The sequence below is a fragment of the Artibeus jamaicensis genome, unplaced genomic scaffold (genome assembly GCF_021234435.1).
Source record: "Artibeus jamaicensis isolate MK-2021 breed Jamaican fruit bat unplaced genomic scaffold, CSHL_Jam_final contig_1256, whole genome shotgun sequence".
In the NCBI taxonomy this organism is placed as follows: Eukaryota; Metazoa; Chordata; class Mammalia; order Chiroptera; family Phyllostomidae; genus Artibeus; species Artibeus jamaicensis.
The window spans coordinates 164,579-188,283 of NW_026521246.1; the positions used below are offsets into that span (position 1 = coordinate 164,579).

Here is a 23,705-nt window from a genome sequence, read left to right on the forward strand (position 1 = left end):
TTATTAATGGCAGTCTACCCTTTTTGAGGTTCTTTCTTCATCATGGGATTTGGAAACCCTTGTTTTGTATTCTCCAGACTTCATTGACTTGATATAGTTCCTTCCAATACTATTTTGTATTGATTTCCGGTGCACAGCAGAGTGTTTAGACAATCACATCCTTTACAAAGTGTTTCTCATGATATTCCTTGTCCCCACAGGGTCCCATTCCCACTGTGGCAGCATCACTGACCAAATTCCCCATGCTGAGCTTCCCTCCCTGTGACACTCTATTCTTAGGGTGCCTCAGGGGTGTGGTCCCCACACATGTCTCCTCTGAGCCCCTGGCTGCTCTGCTTCCTTTTGTGGACACATTGCTTTTGGTGCAACAGGGAGACGAGTGAGTGAGTGAGTGAGTGAGGAGCAGGATGCACCAGGCTGATTTCTTCAAACCAGATGAGGGCATTGCAGGATAGTGTCTCAGGGTCTGGAGAGAGTGTGGCCTCCTGAAGCCATGTGACCAGCAGAGAGCCCACCCCCTGGGAACCCTGCCCTGAGAAGGAGGCAGTGGGGGTGACAGGGGATGTGCATGAGGAGGCCTGGAGGTGGATAAGAGCGACTGGACGCCCTCCCCTGCACAGACGCAGAATCCTGTGTTTGTGCTGCTCTAGCTTTTCCATTGGCCTTTATTTCCTTGCCCCCAGAGCTGGGGCTGCCACGAGGGTTCCAGCTCACAGTGACACTTCCAGAATCTTGCCTGTGCCCAGCTTCAGCCCTGAGTCCCCTGCCTGTACTGCTCACACCACCCCTCCCCGCTGGATTGTCAGACATAGCTCTGTAATTTTACTGGGGACAAGTAGTTCCCTCAGTGGAAATTACATGCCAAGAACCTCCTTTCACCCCAACACACATGGCTCAGAACCTCAACACAATAACTCAGTAGCAAGAAGCCAGATCCTCTCCTCATGAAAAAGTGACAGTTCAAGTAAATCTCTGTGAGTGGAAATGAAGGGCACAATGATCCAGTGAGTCTTTGTGCTGTCCTGAGAAGTTAGTGTCCCCATGAGAACCTCAAACCATGGTGGCAGCTGTTGCTAACCTGTCCGTCACAGAGATGAAGTCAAAGTACCAACCCAGCTCCCTGTCCTGTGTGGTCCTTCCCTTGTTCACTCCTCCTGTCTCCACGGTGGCACTGGTCTTCTCTGTGTTATGCCGCCGTCCCCCACCTGGGCCGCCAGCCTTCACGGTGCACCTGCCCTTTCACCTTTTTAGAAACTGGACTTCTGATAAAGCTGATATCACATTTTGTCTCTTCCTTAAAAACCTCTAAGAGCTTCCTGGTGTCCGCCACTTTTTTATTCATGTGTCCTCTTTTCACACCCCATGATGTGCTTTATTCCTACTATGTATTGACTCTGGCTCCCTGTATAGTGTCCTGATGGGGGGACCCTGCCTGTCTGGTCAGTGTTGTTTCCTGAGCCACAGAATCGAGCCTGACACACCCAAGCCTGACACATTGTATATGTTCAGGAAAACATTAAGGACAGACAGACCTCTGTATCTATGGTTTTCCCTGATCTGACCCAGCTGGACTCTGTCCCTGTTTGGACCAGCCCACCCCAGACTCTGTCTCCAGGGCCTTTGATGAAGGCTGAGAAGGGTGCCCTTCCATGGCCAACTTTGGGAGGATGAGGCTGCGTTCTTGAGTTAGCCGTCCTGACTTGAGTGCTAGGGCCAAGTTGGGGCTCAGTCTAACAAAACGGTAGACAAACGTGCCAACAAAAGCTGTCTCCACTGTGGGCATCAGGTGCTACAGGCAGGGTCACAGTGTTGGCTGGTCCCACAAGTTCCTGTCTCACTTCCCAGCAGGCTACAACTCAATGTGACAACCAGCTTTGGGTGGAGCCCAGAGATGCTCTGCAAGGCTGTGTTACCAGACACCATAGCCTGAAAAGCAGGCCAGGTTCCCTGCAGGCTGGTATTTGCTTCTATAGTGCAGAGGTTTGTGGGCATCTCCTGGTCCGTGTTTGATCCAGGACATAGTCCCAAGACCCACCTTGGTGCAGTTTCCAGTGAAGGAGGTGATGACAGGAGTAGCCACAGCCTCAGACAGTGTGGGCTCTTGAGAGTTGTGAGAGAGACACAGGGTGAACGAGCCAGCTCTTGATGCCGTTTCCGGCCACCTGTGTAGTGAGAGAGGCTAATGAGGAGGAGAAGGGTCCTGGCCATGGTGGTACCACAAGGCTCAGGGTGAAGAGCCTGCATGCTGTCTCATTCTCCTGCCCCCTAAATCCTGGGGAGGAAGGGGACTCAACACAACTCTGTCCTGCTAAACCCAGTTGTGTTTGTCCAGGTAGGACACAGAGGTCAGTTCTTTCTGTTGAGGTCAGGCTATTTGGAGATGGGGAGGCCATGTGGTTAGTGAGTTCCCTAGGACCTTAGTGGGGTCTGGCTGTTTGTGAGCACAATACAGACACAGGGAGATGGGTGTCTGGGTTCCCTGTATGTGCTCAGCCATGAGCCCCTTTTCAGTCTGTTCATAATATGGTTTTCTCTCTTTCCACTTGCATCCTTGCCTGTTCAGGTCTAGGGCTGAGTGGTGATCATTCATGGGGATGAATTAGCATGCTTGTGTGATTTTCTGGATTGAATGGAAAATGAGGGGGACCCAGCAAGTAGAAAAAGAAGGCACTGAGGGGAAATAAACAAAGAGAAAATCAGCAGGGTTAGGAGACTTCAGAGCTAAGGGATTAGAGAGGGTCAAGAACGGGAAAGGGGATGTGTCACCTCCAAGTAGTAAAAGTCTGGAATAATGTCAACAACACTCTGAGGAGGGGAAGAGGGAGAAGGAGCAAGGTGGGAAAGGGGGCGGGGTGGTGAATTCAGAAGGGAAGCTTAGGTCAGAGATGGAGAAGGTCCTGTCCCTTAGAGAAGACTGGAGGGGCAGCCAGTAGAAGAACTGGGCAAGAGTAGAGGAAAGTTCAGGTGCAGAAGAGATCTTTGAGTTCTATCTGATTTCGCTTTTGTCCTTAAACAAAGAGGAGCTTCTGGGAGCTCTGCATCTCTCCTCCCAGGGAAGCTCCGTGTTGCAGCTCAGGGGTGTTTTCTCTAATCCAAACTCACTAGCTCTTCACAGAGGTTCCTCGTAGGCTCTTGTCTGCCACTGGTTCTCCTTTCTATTTTATGCCATTCTAATACTTTTGCTATTAAGTGTATATGTACACACAGAATTTGCACTTTGGCTTGGAGCTCTTAGAAATATGGAAATTCCACCCTCCCTCCACACCCATAAATCAGAATCCACCTTTTACGAGATCCACAGATCTCACCTTGGAGATCTAGTTTGTGCTCACCTTATACCTGAGAGACCCTGCTCAAGGGCAAGCTGAAAGATACGGGCACAATTTTGAAGTCAGATCATCCCGCTAAAGCGTCTAGTATAATTGTAGCTGATACATGCAGCTACCCTCCCTGTCTCCCACTTTGTGTACTGAAGTGTCAGGGATGACGTGCAGGAGGGTTCCCAGTGGAAATGACAGGCATCTCCCCTGACTTCATAAAGAGCGCAGAGTTGAACAGGGTGTTGTCTGAATAACAAGGTGAATTAAATAATAATGTCACTTCTTTATTTGATTACTAGACCTGTGCTTTACTATAATACTGCATCATAGAGATAACACAATAATATTAAGCATCCATTCCAATATATGTGCCCTGTTAATGAGTGAGAAGTTGTGGGGTGACTTTGCCCTCAAGTCTGCCCATCCACCATGGATGAAATTAAACACTACCAAGACCTGATCTGCTTGGGGAGGAGAGGTGGCCAGTTTCTCAGAGGGAAAAGGCCTTGAGCCCCTTCCTCTAGGGGCTTTTATTGGATTGTAATACACAGGAATACAGGGCAGCAAGGATCAAACGGTAGATAACATTTCAAAGAAATCTGAGGGCTTAGTATGAGTCAAAGTCTGTCAGGAAGGGGGTTTGCACAAAATTTAGGGTTTCCTGCTCTGACCCTTTACATATGAATGAAAGCACTCTTAGCAAAGCAGGTTTCACAGGAGTTTTAGGAATTCTTTGTGATGCTAGATTTATCCTCGCATCTGCTCTAGCAAGGCAAGGAGCTGCACCCTTCCCCATCAGGTTTTAAGGCTTAAGTGGATTAGAGCCAGGAAGCGCTTCTCCCAGAGGACACGGGGACTCAGGCTATGTCACATAGCTGGAGAGCAGGGGTCTATTGCTCGCTTTTTGTTGCAGTCCCCTGAGTCCTTCCATGATGGCTTCTCAAGTGATCGAGTCTGGCTTAGGTTGCCCCTCACTGTGAGGAGACTTACCCATCATGGGCTTCCAACCATGCTTAGGAAGCAAAGGGAAAAAACTCAGGCAGCGTTTGCTACCAGAGACAAGCCTTTGTCTCCTGTGGCTCCCATTCTGGAGTTCGCTCACTCACCCTTAGCCATAGGGGGTAGTTACGACTCCTGAAAGCAGGCAGAGCAGTCCCCAACAAGAAGTTGTTTGTATAAATTTTATATGACATGAACAGTATATAAAATGATGAAATTTCACCACCATGTTTGATCATGATTTTGGTTAAATTAAGAATAAAAGTGAAAGCATGCATTGAAATTCACAACTACAGTTATATTGATATATTATGATTTGATATTAATAAAGGTTTGGCATAGACAATTTTTGGTGGGCCTTGGTGATATTTAATACTTTTTCTAAAGATTTTATTTATTTACTTAGTTTTAGATAGAGGGGAAGGGAGAAATAGAGGGAACATCAATGTGTGGTTGCCTCTCGTGGGCCCCCTTCTGAGGACCTGGCCTGAAACCCAGACATTTTTTCTGATTGGGAATCGAACCAGTGACCCTTTGGTTTGCAGGCCAGCATCCATCCACTGAGCCACACAAGCCAGAACTGATATTCAGTACTTTTGCTTTTACATAACCTGTGTATGTTGCATTATTTACAACCCAATAAAATACCCTTTAGTGATATATAAAAGGATCCAGCACAGGAGATCATGGGAGAAGTTCCTTTCTGAGGGCAAGGTGTTTGACCACAGCCCCTTAGGTCTGACCTGGCTTTTTCTATTCCTTCTGGATTATGAAATAATTGGGTGCTGCTTTTCCAGAACGAGTTTCTCCCAAATCATACGTCTTTCCTCCACTTTAGGCCTGAAGTTCCTACAGGAATTAATTTCTACCCTGCCTTCCCCTTTTCAATGGATGGCCCACATTTAGCTTCTTGAGAGCTGGTGTGTCTGATCATTTGATCCCCTTATCACAAGTGCTGAGAAGGTTTACGTCCTGGTTTTCCCTTTTTTGAGTATGAATTAGCATGCTTGTGTGCTTTTCTGGATTGAATGGAAAATGAAGGGGGACCAGGAAGTAGAAAAAGGAGGTACCAAGGGGAAATGAAGAAAGAGAGAATCAGCAGGGTTGGGAGACTTCAGAGCTAAGGGATCAGAGAGGGTCAAGAAAGGGAAAGGGAACGCGCCTTACTACTCCCACTGTGCCCAGCACCACTGAACACCAGCCAGCAGTGGTCCACGGCCTCGTCCTCGGGCTGGGCCCCCGACAGGGTCAGGGAAGCTTTGCCCCGAACATGGAGCCTGAGAACCGGGCAGGGGTCCAGGAGTGTTTACTGTTTGTATCATAAATCAGTGTCACTGGGACTTGGTCAGACTTCTGCTGGATCCAGTGTGGAGAGTTATGCTGGTGACAGCTCCAGTGCTGGAGGCTCAGGTGAGAGTGACTGTCCCTCCTGGGGACACAGTCAGGGAGGGCTCCTGAGTCACCACAGCCTGAGACCTGGATCCTGAAATGAAAACAGTCATATGTCAGGAATGAAGAATAAAGGCAGAGGGATCCCTCCAAAGGCTGGTCTCTAATGAGTCCACAGACCTGGGCAGAGGGTGAGGAGGGGGAGCAGGAGGAGAGGAGTCCAGGCCATGGTGGACACTTTCCAAATACCCTGGCCTCAGGCTGCTGCTGCTCTCTGGGTGTCCCTTTATCTCCTCCTCAGCTCCCTGGGTGAGGGGAGTGTTTGGTGGGACGTTATGCAAATAGGAGGCAAGAGCAGCATCCACTTCTGGGTCCTGGGTCCAGTTAATAGTTCTACTCTCAGGAGGAGGCTGGGTTTGTTGTGAGCTCTGAGTCTGTCCCTTGAGAGGAAGCACCTGCTGGCACTCTAACTCAGGCAAGGAATGTGGGCACAGGGCCCATTGAATTAGAACCATTTGGGTTGGTTTCAGGCCTTGCATCTCTGAGAAGACCCACAGCATCCCCTGGTGACGTCCTCCACAGATTACTCATGGTGGGAGCTGTGCAGTAGGAATGGGAGCCCAGTTTTCATTTCAATAATCAATCAATCTATAAACACATGAAAACGTAATTAATAAACTTTATGTATGCTTGATTCCTTCATTGGTTTAAAAAATTTTATCTTTGACATTTTTTATTTCTACACTTCCATTTGGTGTCGTTTTATCATATCTTCTTCTATTTGAGTTTCTCTCCTTTTCCATTTTTTACAAGAATATCTGCAGCTGCAGGTTACAGGGATTTCATGACTATTGCCAAAGAAACCTGTCACATAATTTAATTATCTGAGTCATTTCTGTGTTGGTTTCTGTAGACTTTATTGGCGTCTTCAAGTTTTCAGTTTCCTGGTTCTGGATATGACCAGTGTTACTTCTTACAGGGTCCAGGCCATTGGGAGACCACATTAGGGGCCCCTGAGTCCCCTTTCCTCTGTTTTCCATCAGGCCACCTGCCTGCTGAGCTGCAGCAGAGAAGGTCAGGGGGCGGATGTTCAGCTCCCAGTGGCCCCACCAAAGCTGGTGCACTGACTCCCCTGCTTTGATACCTTCCTGGGGACAGTGGGGCACTGACTGTCACCAGCTCATTCCCTTCAAGTTAGAGTGAGTGTCAAGCCCACAGCCCGGCTCCGTGGACTCAGGGAGGGAAGCACAAGGAGGAGGGGAGCTGCTGTGCTCAGTGGGTTGGCCGCCCAGTTCCCCACTGGATCTCTCGGGCATCACTGATACAAGGAGGGTTGGAGTCCTTGCGTGGCCCACTTGCCTGCCTCCCACCCCTTACTCAGATCTCTGAATGCAACTGGGTGGTCAAGGCTTAGCTCCTCACTGGGTCCCACAGTTACAAGCAAGGGGCACAGGAGTGCACACTAGCTCTGGCCTGTACCCCCTCATCCAGTCTCATTGCTGAGGGGTGAGCTTCAAGTTCAGGCCCCAGCTGGATGGCCAGAATCATGGGTGGGAGAACTAGAGTGCTAACCAGCTTCAACTGGCCCTACCTGGCTGAGGCTTATTGAGTTTCTAATGGGAGGGAGTCAGCCTTCCACTGAATCACCCACACTGTCCCAGGTGGCGAAAGGACAATGCCAGCTTGTGCTGGGAGGGAATGGGGACCCACACCCTGGCCCTTATGGCTGACATCCCTGGATGGGGGTGAAGGTCAGTGTTGTATAGTGTGGGAGGGCAGTGGGTTAATTTTGTCTAACATTATAATCTTGCAAACACAGGGTTATCTTTAAAAACTAAGAAGCTAACTTAGATAAAATAATATTAACTAAATTTCAGGTTTTATTAAAATTTCACAAAATTTCCATATATATTCTTTTTCTGTTCATAGAACCATTCCAAGAATCCCATAATTCAATAAACATTCCAGAACACAATCACACTCAAATATATATATTTCTAACTTACTAGTTGTAATGCTTTTCAAAAACATTATTTTGTGTTGCCCCAATATGAATTTTCTGTAAGCAGATTTTTGACAAAGATGAGAAGTGTTAATAAAAGGACAATTTCCGGCTCTGCTTCTCCCCTCACAGCCCAGGGCTGAGCGCCCTGGGGAACCTGGTGTAGGAACAGCACCTGCAGCCCCTCACCTGTCCTTGGGCCAGAGGAGGCCCCCCTGGGACTGGGAGGGGGTTCCTGGGAGGCCCTTCTAAACAGGTGTCTTCTCAATGCATCAAAATTTATGGAAGTCATAGACATTTTCTCAACCTGTGGTTGTAGTTTTCAATTTAAAAACAAGGAATAACAAAAATCAAGTCACAGTTTTCAGCAATGACCTGAGATTTTAAACCTCTTTCTTAAAGCTGATTCACGAGAGACTCTGACATGGAATTTAACTTGAGAAATTTCAAAGAAAAGCATTCAGGAATAATTTCACAATAATAAAGGTAGAGGCGGTTTTCAAACTTCAATGTTCCTAAAATAGTGTAAGTGACTTGCTTAAACACAGATTTTGCTCACACACAGTTCTGACCCAGCAGGCCTTGTCAGGGGACCAGCATCACCTGCAAGCTCCCAGTGACACTCTCACTTAAATGCTAATAAAACATTCCTGAAAACACAGTGTGAAATCAGTACATGAGAGGATGACTTGTTAAAGCTCCTGGAACACAGGCAGGATTACAAAGACCACTGTGGGCTCTGAGTCCCTCTGATGGTTAATGTGTCTGCACTCAGCTTTCTGCCCCCTCATGGTTCTAGGGAAAGAGAAGACAGGAAGCCCATTCTGTCAGGGTCACGCCTGGGACAGATGGGCACACCCTTGGGGAGCCTGGAGGAAGCACGTGAAGAAGAGCCACTGCACATGGGAATGGGGCCCTGGAGCCCCTCCCCTTGGTGTGCTGACCATTCCCACCCTCTCTCTTTCCTTCTGTCACTAAAGCTGAGCCATTCTGAGCACAGAAGGAGGATTTAGTCACACTTCCCCATGGGGTCACATCACTGTGTAAGTATAAATACCCATGTCCAGAGCACAATAATAATCTGCCTCGTCCTCAGGCTGTGCCCCTGTGATGGTGAGGGCGGCTTTGTTCCCAGATATGGATCCAGTGAAGCGCTCAGGGACCCCAGAGAACCGGTTGTTTGTATGGTAGATGAGCGAGCGGGGAGCCTTGCCTGGAGTCTGCTGGTACCAGCCGGGGTGGTTACTACTAGAGACTGACCCAGAACTAAGGCCACAGGTGAGTGTGACTGTCCCTCCTGGAGACACAGACAGTGACGGCTCCTGGGTGACAGTTTGAGAATCCACACCTGAAACCAACAGGGAAGACATGAGTGTTGTTACGAGAGACAAGATCACCCCGAGGCCCTGCTTTGTTGTGTCCCCCAAGAGTGCAGAGTCCCCTCCTCTGACCTGAGCTGTAAGTGAGGAGTCCCAGCAGGAGCACGGTCCAGGCCATGGTGGGAAACTCACAGGACAGAGTCTACTCAGGCTTCTGGGGTGATGGGAGGTGTCCTTGGGACCTTTTCTTGCCTCCCAGACCCATTAGGAGAAGAATGTGCTTCATGCAAATCAGCTTCCTCTGTCCTCCTGCCCCAGTGTCACCCTGATGTCCCCTGGGGGTTATATTGAAAGAGGTAGGTGCTGGCACCTTCCACACAGCAGTGACTGCACAGTGACTGAGACACTGAGTGAGGCACTTGGCTGGATGTCTTCCACCCAAGCAGCTTCCTAAGTCCCCGGGGACCTCAGTCCTAATTTCCCCTCTGGAAAATGGGAGGACTGAGCAGTGACCTGTGTGCAGTCTCACCTACAAGCCCCAGAGGCTCTGTTTTTTCCGAACCTAACACCATCGTCTGACCGTGTTGTGACCTCTCTGGTAAAACCCCTTCCTGCCCTCCCTGTGGGTTCTTAGCAGGTCTCCTGCCTCCAGCACTGAGACCACTAGGGAACCGCAGAGCTAGTGTCAGGAGTGTGAAGGGACAGGAGTCTCCCACTGACACAGCCCTGTCAGCTCTGTGGGTACAGCAGTCAGGGGACCAGGGCAGTAGCTGTCCCCCAGGTGTGGGTGCCAGCTCCCCTCAGCTCCCTGCAGTCATAGTGCCCAGAGTGTCCTCCACATGGCTGCAGGCTTTGAGGAGAAAGACAACAGCATCGCCATCAAATTACATGATTTATCCCAACAAACGAGGGGTATAACAAAATAAGAAAAATATGCCTGATAGTTAGAAACAAAAGGAGAGATTCACACGGTGCCTAGACTAGTTGGTGTGAACACCAGGGGGCATTTAACCACCTTGGTCCCCACTGTCCCCTGTGGAGCAGAGGGAATGGACAGGAAGGAGGGAGACTTGGGGGGAGGGAAGGTGCAGGAGATAAAACTTTTTCAGTATTTGGTGAAGATAATTCCCTCTATTGTTTCATCACAGTGTAGAATAAAAACTATGACTTCATATTTATTGGCAATTAAGAACTGCCATTAAACTGATTAATGACATTTTCTTCTTTTATTCTCATCATTGTGTTCATAATGCTCAACTTACATCAGGCAAAATGATTCCTACTGCAATATGCTATGCCTATGATAATCAAATGCTACATGTTGAAATAGAGATAATTACACAATTATATGTGCTTTTATGTATTTTGAAATGAGAAGGATGTAAAACTTAAGGTAAAAGTAAGTAATTTGAAAAGTAATTGAAATATCTAAAAATATAAACCTCATCACTTTCCATAAGTCATTGGGAATTAATGTCGCTGAAATAAATGGGAAATAGACCAGCAAAACATATCATCTAAATATTGAGTTGGCCAAAATGTCCATTATGCTTTTCCCATAAAATAAAATACTTGTTTCATTTTTACCAATAACTGTTGATTCAGATGTTTTGAGTATGTTGGCTACCTCCCGCTATTGGCTTCTAGTGGGTACTGCTAAACATCTTCCAGTGAAGAAGACAGCCCCACAGCCAAGAATTATTTGTCCAAATGTGAATAGTGCTGAGAAAGTTTGCAAACCACTTTTGACACATTTGATTAGTCCCAGGATCTTCTTCATACACTGCTCAAATCTTTTACTTTGCATTTCAGTTGTGTTTTTACCTTTCTCCAAATAATAAAGCATACTATGCTGAAACTGTTGCATATCTTCTTCCACCTTCAGTATTAAAATAAGCACACAAATATTCACCAATTTTTTATTATTTTAACGCACGCTGATATGACAGCTGTCATAATACAATCTGACAAAATTGCTTCAAATGAAGTTAAAGACAACTAAGCACTAGTAGAACCATCGAACGGAAAAACTACCTGAACTTTCTGGCTGACCCAGTAGATGATCCTCCCTGGACCAGGCAACAGCACCCCCTACTGTCTTCACAGCCCACCTGTTCCAGGCTTCCAGACACCACCCAGCTCTCCTGCAAGGGCCAGAGGGAGTACAGGGAATGACTTTTGTCCTTGGATGTTATCTGATGTCACTGAGTAAGGCAGTACATTGAGTAGGTCCCTGCAGGGTGGATTGGGACCCAGACACCGATATTCCACATCACTAATGACCTCTAAAGTGTTCAATACAGGACCTGGAGCACACAACTTGTTACTGGCTCTTTCAGGGTTAGCTGGGAACATCTACACTGTTTGTTCTTACAGGTTAATTTATGTCCCTGCTGATGCTCTGGGGAGGGTCTCCTGTGGACCCCCAGCCCCCACTGCAGAGGCTGTGGCTTTGGTCCCTCTCTGTGCATGAGATGCATCATTGTCTGGGGTCACATGTTCTGCTCTTCCTTCCTGCTCTGGGTTTCCACTGTCCCTCCTTGTCAGCCTGGTGATGCCTTATTTTCTTGTGATTGTCTAACACATTTCAGACATCAGAGTTTAAATAATTGTTTCCTCAGTGAAAAAGCTAATATAAAATGGAGAAACAACTTTGTGTCTTTTAGTGAGCCTGGAGTTTATAAGATCCACACCCAAATGACAGACATTTATCCAACATCCTTCCACCAAAAATCCTAGAGAGGAAAACCCTTTGGAGGTCAGGATGCTGAGCTGGGACAGTGAGCACTTGGGGGTCTGAGAGCCTCTGTTCAATGGGAGGCTTTGCCCAGCTCTGGAGATGCAGGGGCTCCACACAGCTCTGACCTAAGGTCACAGGAGACCCAGCTTCTGTCAGGTCTCAGGGCTCAGGGGGTTATCAGTGGAGCCCAGGCTGGCACCAGGAGACACACAGGGCACTGGGCGCGGGCCACCTGGTTCTCTCAGTCACACATGATGCACTTCTGTCCTCCTCTCCACCCAGACACTGAGCAGGTATTTTACTTGTGGTAACAATTGTGTTTGTGTTGGGAGACCAGTGACCCCAAAGCAGATATTTCCACTTACTTTCTAAGGATGAACTGAGTCGAGGGCTGGCCCCCAGCTTTAGTAGCACAAGGGACAGCACATGCCCAAAACTGAGCTGGTGTTGGTCACAGGCAGGGACAGGGGAGTGATGGGTCATATAGGAGAGGAGGGGACAGATTTGATCATGTGTCCAGATGGAACATGTACTCTCTGTGGCATTGGCTTGTGTTCCTCTCTGCAATGATGAACTTCATCCTGAGCCTCAAACTAGAGCCCAGAGGTGATTACGCAGGTTCTGGTGACAGACCTGGATCAGGACAATCAGGCTCAAACCTCTGGAAGGTCCCTCTGTGCTGTGTCAAGGAAGGAAAGCTGGGGCCCTGCATGGGGACCCTGGGGACAACTGCCATGGCAAATCCCGTGGGTCTGTGGCTCCCAGTGCAGGAGAAAGTGACCTTGGATCTGGGCTCACTGAGAGCTTCACAGGGAGTGTGACACAGGAACATTGGGGAGCACCCGCTCCTGCTGCCCCCCCCCACCCTGGGCTGTTGGAGAGCTACAGGAGGGTGTGGGATTGGTGGGGGCACGGTCAGTGTCCACACACTCAGGGATCCACTCCCAGGAGTCTCCATGGTCCTGAGAGATGTCAGCTGTCAGACTGTCTCATCCCTGGACCCACTTTACCCTGGAGCAGGGTTGGGGATTCCCCAGGAAATGTAGCCCATCGCCCATCCTCTCCTGTCCCATTAAGAGGCCTCCTAATCTCAGGCCCCAAATTTGCCTTCAGAGGAACCCTCCTGTCCGTGACCTCACACCTGAAGGTCCAGGTACCAAGCCAGGGGGCGTGTCTGCTCTGTGCCTAGAGTTCCTGTTACCTGTGCCCTCACCCAGCATCTCACCACCCTGTCCTGTGTCCATGGGGCCCAGGGTGCTCAGCAGCCTTGAGCTCAGGGACTGGCAGAGAGGGACTGGCTCTGCTTCAACACCCTGATTAGGTCTCCTAACCTCAAGCCAACTCCATAGGCCTCTCCTCCCTCAGATGCAGGCAGGTCACGTGGACATGGAGCAGTATGTTCCCAGGGCTCTAACGTCCTCCACGATTTTCTTACAGTTTCCACTTCTTTGCTGAGATTTCCTACCTGTTCTTTCAATACAACTGGATGTCACTGAAATTCTCACCGTGAGTGTATAAAGACACTTGGAAATGATGGTACTTGGTGTCTGACCATAAACTAAATGTCTTCGTTTACATAGGTCTCCTTCATGTAGAACAGGAAAGTTCATACCTCTCATTTTACACGGTCAGATTTTTATATTTATCTTTAAGTATTTCTTATTTTTTATTCCATTATAAGTGTTTTTATATTGGCATTGTTAAAATCCTTGTTCAAGTACATGGTGATTTTATTTATTTTAGACAGAGAGGACAGGAGAGTGGGGAGGGAGACAGACAGACAGACACATGTGAGACAGAAACATTGCTATGTAGCCTTTCGTATGCTCCCCACTGGGTATCACACCTGTCACCTAGGTGTGTACTCTGTCTGGGAAATGAACCTGCGAGCTCTTTGTGACTCTGATGATTCTCCAACCAACTGAGCCACCCAGCGAGGACCATTAGAGATGTTTCTTTTTAATTTGATTGTTCATTTTTGTTTTCTTGTTAATTTGTGATGATTCCTTCCTAGTGTTCAATTGCTGCTTATTTCTGAGGTTAAAAGCCCATTAAAATAACTAGCGAAGAACCATCACTGCGTCTCTGAAACTAGAAAAGGGGGTGTTTGTGCTGCCTGTCAGCTACCAGTCCTAATGAACAGAGATGGGAGTGAGCGTCTATGGGCACTTTATTCAGATGGCAGGCGATCTGAGAAGATGGTGGGGCTGTGCCCTAACACACTGTCCTACATTTCCTTACAATCCAGCCTTTTTATAACAGAGAACAAAGAGCAGTGAGGGGTTTGGAATTAGGGGGAAATTATATTAAAAAAACCTACTGCATTCTCACTCTGAGGGTCAGCTGTGCCCCTGTCTCTGCCTGGAACACAATGGCATGGAGACCACCTTGATCACTTATGGTCTCTGTGGAGCATGAAGGTGCATGGGTGTGGTCTCCTGGAGTCAGGGTGGACCGTACCTGCACTTCCCAAAACAATCGCTTTTCACATGCATTCACTACTAGGCATATTAACTAGGACCTTACACTAAAATTTTCCCACTCCTAAATTCCCATCATTCCAACCGTACTCAAGCTTGGCATGGCCAGTACCAACCACTGGGAGACGTTTCTCCCAGAAAGGACTCTCTGCCTCTGGGACAGGGACAGCCAAGACTTAGTGGCGATGGTGACTCTCAGTGAGGATGAGGGAAAGGCCAGATGGCTCAGGTTGTGTCTGCAGTAGTGGCACCAGGTGTGAGCCCTGCATTAGACTTGGTTTCAGGCAGAGCAGCTGTGAGGTTCCCTGGCAGGAGGAGCCCAGGGAGGTTTTAGTCTCACTTCCTGTGACTCTGGAGCACTGTGCAAACTATAGGGGCTGCTGTAATACAGAGCACAGTAATAAACGGCCTCGTCCTCAGGCTGGGCCCCTGTGATGGTGAGGGCGGCTTTATTCCCGGAGATGGATCCAGAGAAGCGCTCAGGGACCCCAGAGTACCGGTTGTTTGTCCTATAGATAAGCAGTCGAGGAGCCTTGCCTGATGTCTCCTGGTACCAGCTGGGGTAGTTACTACTAGAGACCGACCCAGAGTTAGAGTCACAGGTGAGTGTGACTGTGCCTCCTAGAGAAACAGACAGTGAGGTCTCCTGGGTGACAGTCTGAGAATCCACACCTAAAACCAATACGAAAAACATTGGTGTTGTTATGAGAGACAAGATCACCCCGAGACCCTGCTTTGTTGTGTCCCCCAAGAGTGCAGAGTCCCCTCCTCTGACCTGAGCTGTAAGTGAGGAGTCCCAGCAGGAGCACCGTCCAGGCCATGGTGGGAAACTCACAGGACAGAGTCTCCTCAGGCTTCTGGGGTGATAGGAGGTGTCCTTGGGGCCTTTTCTTGCCTCCCAGACCAATTAGGAAAAGAATGTGCTTCATGCAAATCAGCTTCCTCTGTCCTCCTGCCCCAGTGTCACCCTGATGTCCCCTGGGGGTTATATTGAAAGAGTTAGGTGCTGGCACCTTCCACACAGCAGTGACTGCACAGTGACTGAGACACTGAGTGAGGCACTTGGCTGGATGTCTTCCACCCAAGCAGCTTCCCTAAGTCCCCAGGGACCTCAGTCCCAATTTCCCCTCTGGAAAATGGGAGAACTGAGCAGTGACCTGTGTGCAGTCTCACCTACAAGCCCCAGAGGCTCTGTTTTCCCCGAACCTAACCCCATCCATCTGACCATGTTCTGGCCTCTCTGGTAGAACCCCTTCCTGCCCTCCCTGTGGGTTCTTAGCAGGTCTCCTGCCTCCAGCACTGAGACCACTAGGGAACCGCAGAGCTAGTGTCAGGAGTGTGAAGGGACAGGAGTCTCCCACTGACACAGCCCTGTCAGCTCTGTGGGTACAGCAGTCAGGGGACCAGGGCAGTAGCTGTCCCCCAGGTGTGGGTGCCAGCTCCCCTCAGCTCCCTGTAGTCATGGTGCTCAGAGTGTCCTCCACATGGCTGCAGGCTTTGAGGAGAAAGGCAACAGCATCGCCATCAAATTATGAGATTTATCCCAACAAAGAAGGGTTATAACAAAATAAGGAAAATATGCCTGATAGTTAGAAACAAGAGAGTCACGTGGTGCCTAGAGTTATTAGTGTGAACACCAGGGAACATTTTAACCACCTGGGTCCCCACTGTCCCCTGTGGAGCAGAGGGAATGGACAGGAAGGAGGCAGACTTGGGGGGAGGGAAGGTGGCAGGAGATATAATTTTTTTCAGTATTTGGTGAAGATAATTCTGTCAATTGTTTTCATCACAGTATGATATCAAAACTATGATTTCATATTTATTTCTTAATTTCCAGTAACCTGATTAATGAAATTTCAATGTACTTTTTGTTCACATCATTGTGTTCATGATGCTCAACTTACATAAAATAAAATGATTCCTACTGAAATACTGTATGTGTATAGTAACCAAATGCACATTTGATGCAATGGAGAATATTATATAATTATAAATGTCGTATCTGAGAAGGAGAAGGGTCTAAAATTTAAGGTAAAAATAAATCATTGGAAAGGCAATTGAAATATCTCAATATATAAATAACATCAGTTTCCAGAAGTTAGTAGGCATTACTGTCCCTGAAATAAGGGGAACTGGACCAGCCAGACATGTTATCAGAATATATGACAGTGAAGGACCACAGCCTTGACCATGAGTGTCCTGGTGAACACACTGGACCCTCACAGCTGCTTGCAGGGTGCCTGACATCTGCAGGGAGCCCTGAGCCTCCTTCGGAAATTGTCTGAGACACTAGGGTTGAAAGCAGTTCTCTGCTGTGGGGAAACCTGGGCTGCAACTGGGAGGAAGTGCTGAACTGAGGGTTGTTAGAACGCATATGGGAGAGGAACCCAGGGGGCCCAGGAACCCATCACAAGGCAGGAAGGTGGAGCGCAGCGCCCCCTGGTGGCTCTGGGGTGATACTGCCTCACCCAGCTAAGAGCTTTCCTTTGGACTGAGCTGTGCATCTGAAAGAACCCTGCTGGTGCACTTCATGGACCATGGGCTGCAGTATCAATGAGTCCGTGACATCATGTCTGGTTATACCATCTTGTCCTCTTATGGTGGGTCACAGCAACACCTGTGAGAGCTCTGAGTGGGGCATCTGCCATGTGGTTCAGGACTTCTTCATATTTGCTCTCCCTCCAAAACCCGTGTTCCTCTTCCTCAGAAACATCTCATAAGCCCTAACTTCAGCCCGTGTCCTCCCTCGTGGACAAGCAAGTCTTTCTTGATATAACATGGGTTCTACCGGTTTCTTGAGGTATTTGTCCACCTATGCTCATAAATGATGTCCTATAATTTTGAAACCTCAGACTGTTCCTGTTGGGGGGTTTCTGCTTTTATGATAATTAATGAATTAGATTAGACTATATACCTCTATTTCAGGTATTTGAAATACCTTCCTTTTTAGAGTTTAAAGTGAAAGTGAGTTTATTAATAAAGCTAGGAGACAGAGAATGGCCACTCCATAGGAAGAGCATCCTGGAAGACCTTCTTGAGGATTTCCCAGAAATGTGTCATTATGCTTCTGGCTCAGACTCAGTGTCAGAGATCATCCCCCTGACACACTCACATGCACACACACACACACACACACACACACAGACCTGGAGAACGTGCACGAAGGCAGGATTGGAACTGTCTAACCCAGGACACTGGAACTGGGGACAGAAGGTTGTAGAAAGACTGAAATAACCCACTTCTTGTGTCCAGATGACAAAAGTAAAGGGCAGTGTGACTGTCCCCCAGGGACATCCTTCACTCCCCACAATGAAGCTCCTTGTAGAATGAATGAGGAGGGTGAGGAGCAGAAAGATCTGGGTCATGACATGGGGAAGCCCCAGCCCTTGCCTGCTCAGGCCCAGTTGCTAGAACTCTCTCATCACCAGTTGTCTCTTGTCCTGTGCCCACGAGACTTGAAAACAGTTTCCCACTGAAGAAGTGACAACATATGACACCTTCAGTTCGACTTGGTCTCAGGCAGATCAGGGGTGACAGCCACAGGCAGAAAGAGCACAGGAGGGCTTTAGTCTCACTTCCCCGTGACTCTGCAGCACCGTGTAAGTTTTACTGTTTTCGTGCCACATATTACAGTAATAGTCGGCCTCGTCCTCAGGCTGCAGTCCAGAGATGGTCAGGAGCCCTGCATTGGCCGATGCATCCTTGGATCCAGAGAAGCGGCTGGGGACCCCAGAGGCCTGGTGCTTCTCTGAGTCTGATTTATACTCCAGCAGATACCGGGGAGGGCTCCCTGGCTTCTGCTGGAACCACTTTATGTAGTAGCCACCAACACTGATGCCACTGCTGAGGGTGCAGGTGAGTCTGGCTGTGGCTCCAGGAGACACCGAGAGGGAGGGCGGCTGAGTCAGCACAGGCTGGGAGAGGGAACCTGCAGACAAAGACATACTGAATACTTGGTCAAGAAACTGTACCATTCTACGAATTCTGAGCAAGAGAGGAGAGATACAAAAGGATGAGCAGGGTCCCCGTGCCTGTCCCTACCTGTGCAGTGAGAGAGGATCACGAGGAGGAGAGGAGCCCAGGCCATGGTGCTCACAGCCCCTGAGCCCACAGTGGGGCTGGGCTGCCCAGGCCTCCTTTTCTCCCCACCCACTGCCAGGGGAGGGGCCGTCCATGCAAATGTGTGTCCATCCAGGGGCTGCCCACCCCTTTCTTGAGCCCTGGTGCTCGAGGTCAGCTCCCATCCCAGACAATGGAGGATGGAGGTTGGCTTCACCCCTTTAAAAATAACATCCATCAGAGAAGATCAGGTACATTCAGGGTAGCACTGCCTTACAGAGCATCTGAATTTACCTCAAACACTACTTTGATAGAACATTAGCAGCCCTATGTTCATGGTGGCATTGTTTATAGTCTACAAGATAGGAAGCAGCCTCAGTGTCCCTCAGTAGATGAGTGGATAAAACAACTATGGGACATTTTCACAATGGAATACTGCTCTGCGTAAAAGTAAAGAAAACTTTACCCTTTACGACAGTGTGGATGGACCTAGAAAATTTGATGCTGTGTGAAATAAGCCAGTTAGAGAAATACAAATACCATATGATTTCACTCCTATGTGGAATCCAAGGAACAAACTGAACTAACAAGGAACACAGAGACAGACTCTTAGATACAGACCAGGGTGACAGCTAAGGGGGGAGGGTCAGAGGGGGGAGGGACTGAGACAAAAAGGAAAAAGGACTCATGCACATGGACAACAGTAGGGTGATGGCTGGGGTGGGGGGAGGTGATTAAGAAAGAATGAGTGGTAATGGGAAAAATATAATTCAAGAAAGAAAAAGCCTGGGGAGGAAGCACCTGCTGAGAGAACACAAAGGTCTTTGCTCAGAGGATCTGCCAGGCCAGAGAGGACCCATCTGCAGAGTAACAGTCAGTGAGTTCCAGCCCCTCCCCCAGCCCCAGGCTCCATTGAGTAGAGGCCTAACTGAGCTACTGTGTATGGAGCACAGGGCAGTCCCAGAGCGCCCCCTGCTGGTTTCAGCCCACACTCCTCACCAGGGCCTGAAGCCCTAAGAGCCCTGCTGGTCTCTGCAGCTCAGAAGGTTGCACATGGTCCCTTGGGCTTCATTCCTAAAACTGGAACGATGCTGAATTCCACTTGTGGGTGTTTATCTGAAGAAAACTGAAACATCTTTAAAAGACATGCTCAACCCCAGGTCCAGGACAGCATTATTATACAATAGCCAATATATGGAAATCACCTAAAAATCTGTTGATGGGTCAATGGCTGAAGATCATGTCATACATAATACATAATGTTAAATCAATGTACAAAAGCGCTTTTGAGAGAAATGGAATCTTGTCATTTGACACGACATGAATAAAACTTGACGACATTGTGCCATGTAAATAAGTCAAACAGCAAGACAGATACCATGATCTCACTTACACGTATAATCTGACCAACAAAAAAAACCCTAATAAACAAAAGATACAGAGAACAAATCAGTGGTTTCCAGAGGCTGAGGTAGGGTGGGACAGAAATGAGAGAAGAAGTTCAAAGGTACAAATTTGCAGTTATAGCATAAATCAGGCCCTGGCCAAGCATCTCAGTCGGTTAGAACACGTCTCTATGAGGCAACATTGAAGGCTCTACCTTTGGTCAGGGCACATGCAAGAGGCAACCAATGAATGTGGAAACAAGTGGAACAACAGCATCCACATCTGTGTGTGTCTCTCTCACTGTCTCTCTCCTTTTCCGTGTCTCTCCCAACCCCCTTCCTCCCCCCAAGTCATTTCTGCAAAGAAGCCATCACTTTTTTTTAAGAATGTTCTGGAAGCCAATATCTGGGTAAAGGCAGGCTCATCACTCTGGGCACCATCATATGCAATTCCACTCAACAGACAAGGTAATGAAATATTTAGAGTAAACTAGTGCAGGAACTTGCAAATTTGTAAATATTTCCATATGCAATCATACGTGCCCGTGAAACCAAACCTGATCTCACACTCGTATGGGCAAGTTGAATATGTCACTGCCTGGAGCATCACGCCTCCTGCCCCTGGTGATAAATCCCGATTTCCATTCCCGAAGCAGTAGTCTGGCTCCCACCGGTGCCCACCCACTATGACAGTGCACAGCACAGCCACACCTGCACTGTTACCTGGACACCCTGGGAATCCACTTTACCACCTGCAGCACAGTTTCATGTGCAGTTTCCTTTGCTGTTAGTGTGACAGGCGCCCTCACTGTCACAGGTACTTCGGTCAGTAACTTCCTTCCCCTTCTCCCCAGGGCAGTGGCTCCTGCCTTCACAGTGCAAACTGATGGGCACCTGTCACTTCCGCATCCCACCACGGGACCCTCAACCTCCTAAACTGCGTGTCATGTGCACACGTTAAGGTTGTCATTGTGCTTCTCAGTTTTCAAAGCATTTGACAAGGTCACAGTGCCATTTAGGTGCCATTAGACTGTTATATAGAATAATTTTGTTGTTCCTCTTTTTTTTTCACGCAGTCACATTTACAACAGATGTTCATACTCTCCCTAGAGTGTTGCCTCTTCCAAATTGTGACATCATTAGAAACATAATCTGAATCACATGGCCTTTAAAAAAGAGGCCGCTTGTTGGAGAACATCACCGCTGCTCCCACTTGGGTGAGTCTGCACACAGCTGTAACACACACCCACACACGGCCTGTTGGTTGTTGTCAGGTTGGGGAGACTGGTAATAAAGCAGCTCTGAACATTCACACACACGTTTTTTTGTGGAAAGAAGATTTGAATTTATTTTTATCATTTACTTTATATTTTTATTGAGGTATAATTGACATACAATATTACACTAGTTTTAAGGGTACAACATTATTGTTCTATATGGATACATATTACAAAAAATTCCCATAAAAGTGAGTCTAGTTGACATCTGACACTATACATCGATAGAAATATTATCATTCTTGTGTTGCAAATGTCTGGAGTCTGCACATTTAGCTGCAGTTCATAGTTGCATGATCATAGCATCTCTGTACTCATCCCGTGCTGTCCATGATGTCCCCAGAACCATTCATTTCCCAACTGAAAGTTGGCCCCCTTTCCCTCCCTTTGAACACATGGGCCACCTCCTTCATCTGTTACCTCTTCACACTACCAATCTGTTATAATTTTACACTTCTACATGGACATATTTTCACTGAGAATCAGAAGACGATACAGCAGTCAGCAGTGATTACACTGAAGAACATTGTAACACGAGATGCAGACCAGGCTGACTCATCCTTCACACACAGCACACACAGTGCTCAGGCCCCATGGTAGGTTCAGGGGCCCAACACAATGTTTTATTTCTTTGAACATCACAATAAAAACTGAATACAAACCAGTCTGGAAGTAAACTGTCTCTACCTTGTGGGAAAATGAACTTCCAGTTTTGTTTAGGATACTTAGTCTGGGAAAGGGCTGTTGTGAGTGACTCTGAGGACAAAAAGGACAGAGCAGCCTTCAATCCCAGACAGTGTTCCTGGGGGAACCTGGGTCAGTACAGCAGCCAGAGAATGAGCAGAAGTCACAGGGCACAGGCTGAGCCTGAGCAGCAGCAGCTGCAGTGTTCACCCAGCTCACAGATGCCACAGGGGTTCTTGTCTCACTTCCCCACAGGCCTGCAGCACTGTGGGACCACTGAGATCATCATCATAGGTCTGGCAGTAATAATCGGCCTCGTCCTCATCCTGGAGCCCAGAGATGGTCAGGGTGGCTGAGCTGCCAGACTTGGAGCCAGAGAATCGATCAGGGACCCCTGAGTATCGATTGCTATTACTATAGATAAGGACTTTGGGGGCCTTTTCTGGGAGCTGTTGGTACCACTTCACAGAATTACCCCCAATGTTGGAGCTGCTTCCAGTGCAGGAGATGGTGACCGTCTCTCCTGGGTTCCCAGACACTGAGGGCGGCTGAGTGACCACAGACTGGGCCCAGGATCCTGCAACACAAAGACACATGCAGATGGTAATTATGGGTCTAGAGACAAAGAAGAAAATACAGCGTGAGTTTCTCCAGGGTCCATCTTCTGTCCCCATGTGCAGTCACCTGTGCAGTGAGACAAGAGGGTGAGCAGGAGAGGGGACCAGACCATGGTGGAGACCATCCCTGGGTCCTGCCTTCTGTAGCCCCACAGCTGAAGCAGGTTTTCCCAAAACCTCTCCCCTCCCTTTGTACTGAGAGAAGAGGACCCATTTATGCAAATGTCCCCCCACCCCACCTTCTCAGCTATTTGATTCTTCCCTGAGCCCAAACCACCTGCCTTTGCCTGAGGACACCAGGGGTGTCTGTAGGGGTGGGGCTTTGTGAGACCTGTGCTTTGGGGAAGTCACATCTCTCAGCCCCAACTGGCTGGCTGCTCCCAGCTCAGATCACCCCAGTTCCCTCAGAAACAACACCTGAGCGCCCTCTAGTGCCCAGACTCCCATTATGTGTGGTCACCAGAACCTCTCAAACAAAGCCTCAGATTTCCACTTCCTGGCCACTGAAACTGCCTTAGGGCCAGGCCACATGTCCCCTTCTGTGGCCTCTCCATCATTCCAGGGCACATCAGTGATGTCCTCAGAGACCTCAGGGTAAGCCTTTCCTCACCTCACTGGGCTGTCCATGCTCAGAAATGACATGGCATCTCTAACATAAAGCCTTAGGCCAGTATCATGTCCAGAGCAGTGACCGGCCCAAGGCAGGCATGTCCCCTTCTGTGCAGGACACAGGCTCCTACTTCCCTGGTTGTTAGAGGTCTCCTTCCCTGTGGGTCCCCAGCAGAACTGAGGAGAAAGGGCCTCTTCTCTCTAGGGACCGGGCAGTTATGGGGAGAAAGCCCCCTGCTCATCTCTAGTGTGCGACGCTGTCTGAACCTTTGTCTGTCATTATCCCACCTGCAGGAGACCCTCAGTCCCCCCACACTGAGAGCGGCAATCCCTCCTGGGAGCCTGTCCTCAAGTTCACAGTCAAACTTGGCTGGGACCTTGCCCTATGGCATTGTTTGTGGCTTGTCTGTAGGAGTAAAAAGGGCAAACATTTAAAAAGTCCATGAAAAAATCTATATTGCTGGCAGAGGATTTTATTAATGCTGTTTACCAAACTTAATTAAATGCAGGTATGTTGTTGTATATACAAGTCACCTCAATAAGACTGAGTTGAGAATTCAGTGATGATAAATACTGATGAAAATTGTGTTCAAATACTTATAGCAATGCACTGGAAATGCTGTTCTTGGTTGAAATGGTGGCTCTGAGACAGGTCTCCTAGCCGGTCACTCCTGGGCTGCTGCTGTCCCTGGGCCATGCTGTCCACCTCTACGGTGCTGCCACAGGTGACCTTGTTCCTGAGACCTGGCCCCACATGGTGGGTGCATGTGCCAGCCAAGCTTGGAAACAGGAGCCTGAACGATATAACACATAGAGGAGCTAAGA

General features: G+C 48.4%; 4 gene segments (V, D, J or C); all 4 read right to left on the bottom strand.

The window, feature by feature from the left end:
* Window positions 1-8,602: 8,602 nt before the first annotated feature.
* On the bottom strand, window positions 8,603-9,279 carry LOC119047288 (immunoglobulin lambda variable 8-61-like). The segment is given in 2 exon segments: window positions 8,603-9,058; window positions 9,162-9,279. Coding segments are annotated over 2 exon segments (363 nt in total).
* Window positions 9,280-14,514: 5,235 nt separating this feature from the next.
* Window positions 14,515-15,155, bottom strand: LOC119040840 (immunoglobulin lambda variable 8-61-like). The segment is given in 2 exon segments: window positions 14,515-14,921; window positions 15,025-15,155. Coding segments are annotated over 2 exon segments (438 nt in total).
* Window positions 15,156-17,765: 2,610 nt separating this feature from the next.
* LOC119046265 (probable non-functional immunoglobulin lambda variable 5-48) lies at window positions 17,766-18,338 on the bottom strand. The segment is given in 1 exon segment: window positions 17,766-18,338. A coding segment is annotated over 1 exon segment (450 nt).
* A 2,770-nt stretch (window positions 18,339-21,108) lies between these two features.
* LOC128627654 (immunoglobulin lambda variable 1-40-like) lies at window positions 21,109-22,458 on the bottom strand. The segment is given in 2 exon segments: window positions 21,109-22,231; window positions 22,339-22,458. Coding segments are annotated over 2 exon segments (420 nt in total).
* Between the last annotated feature and the right edge of the window lie 1,247 nt (window positions 22,459-23,705).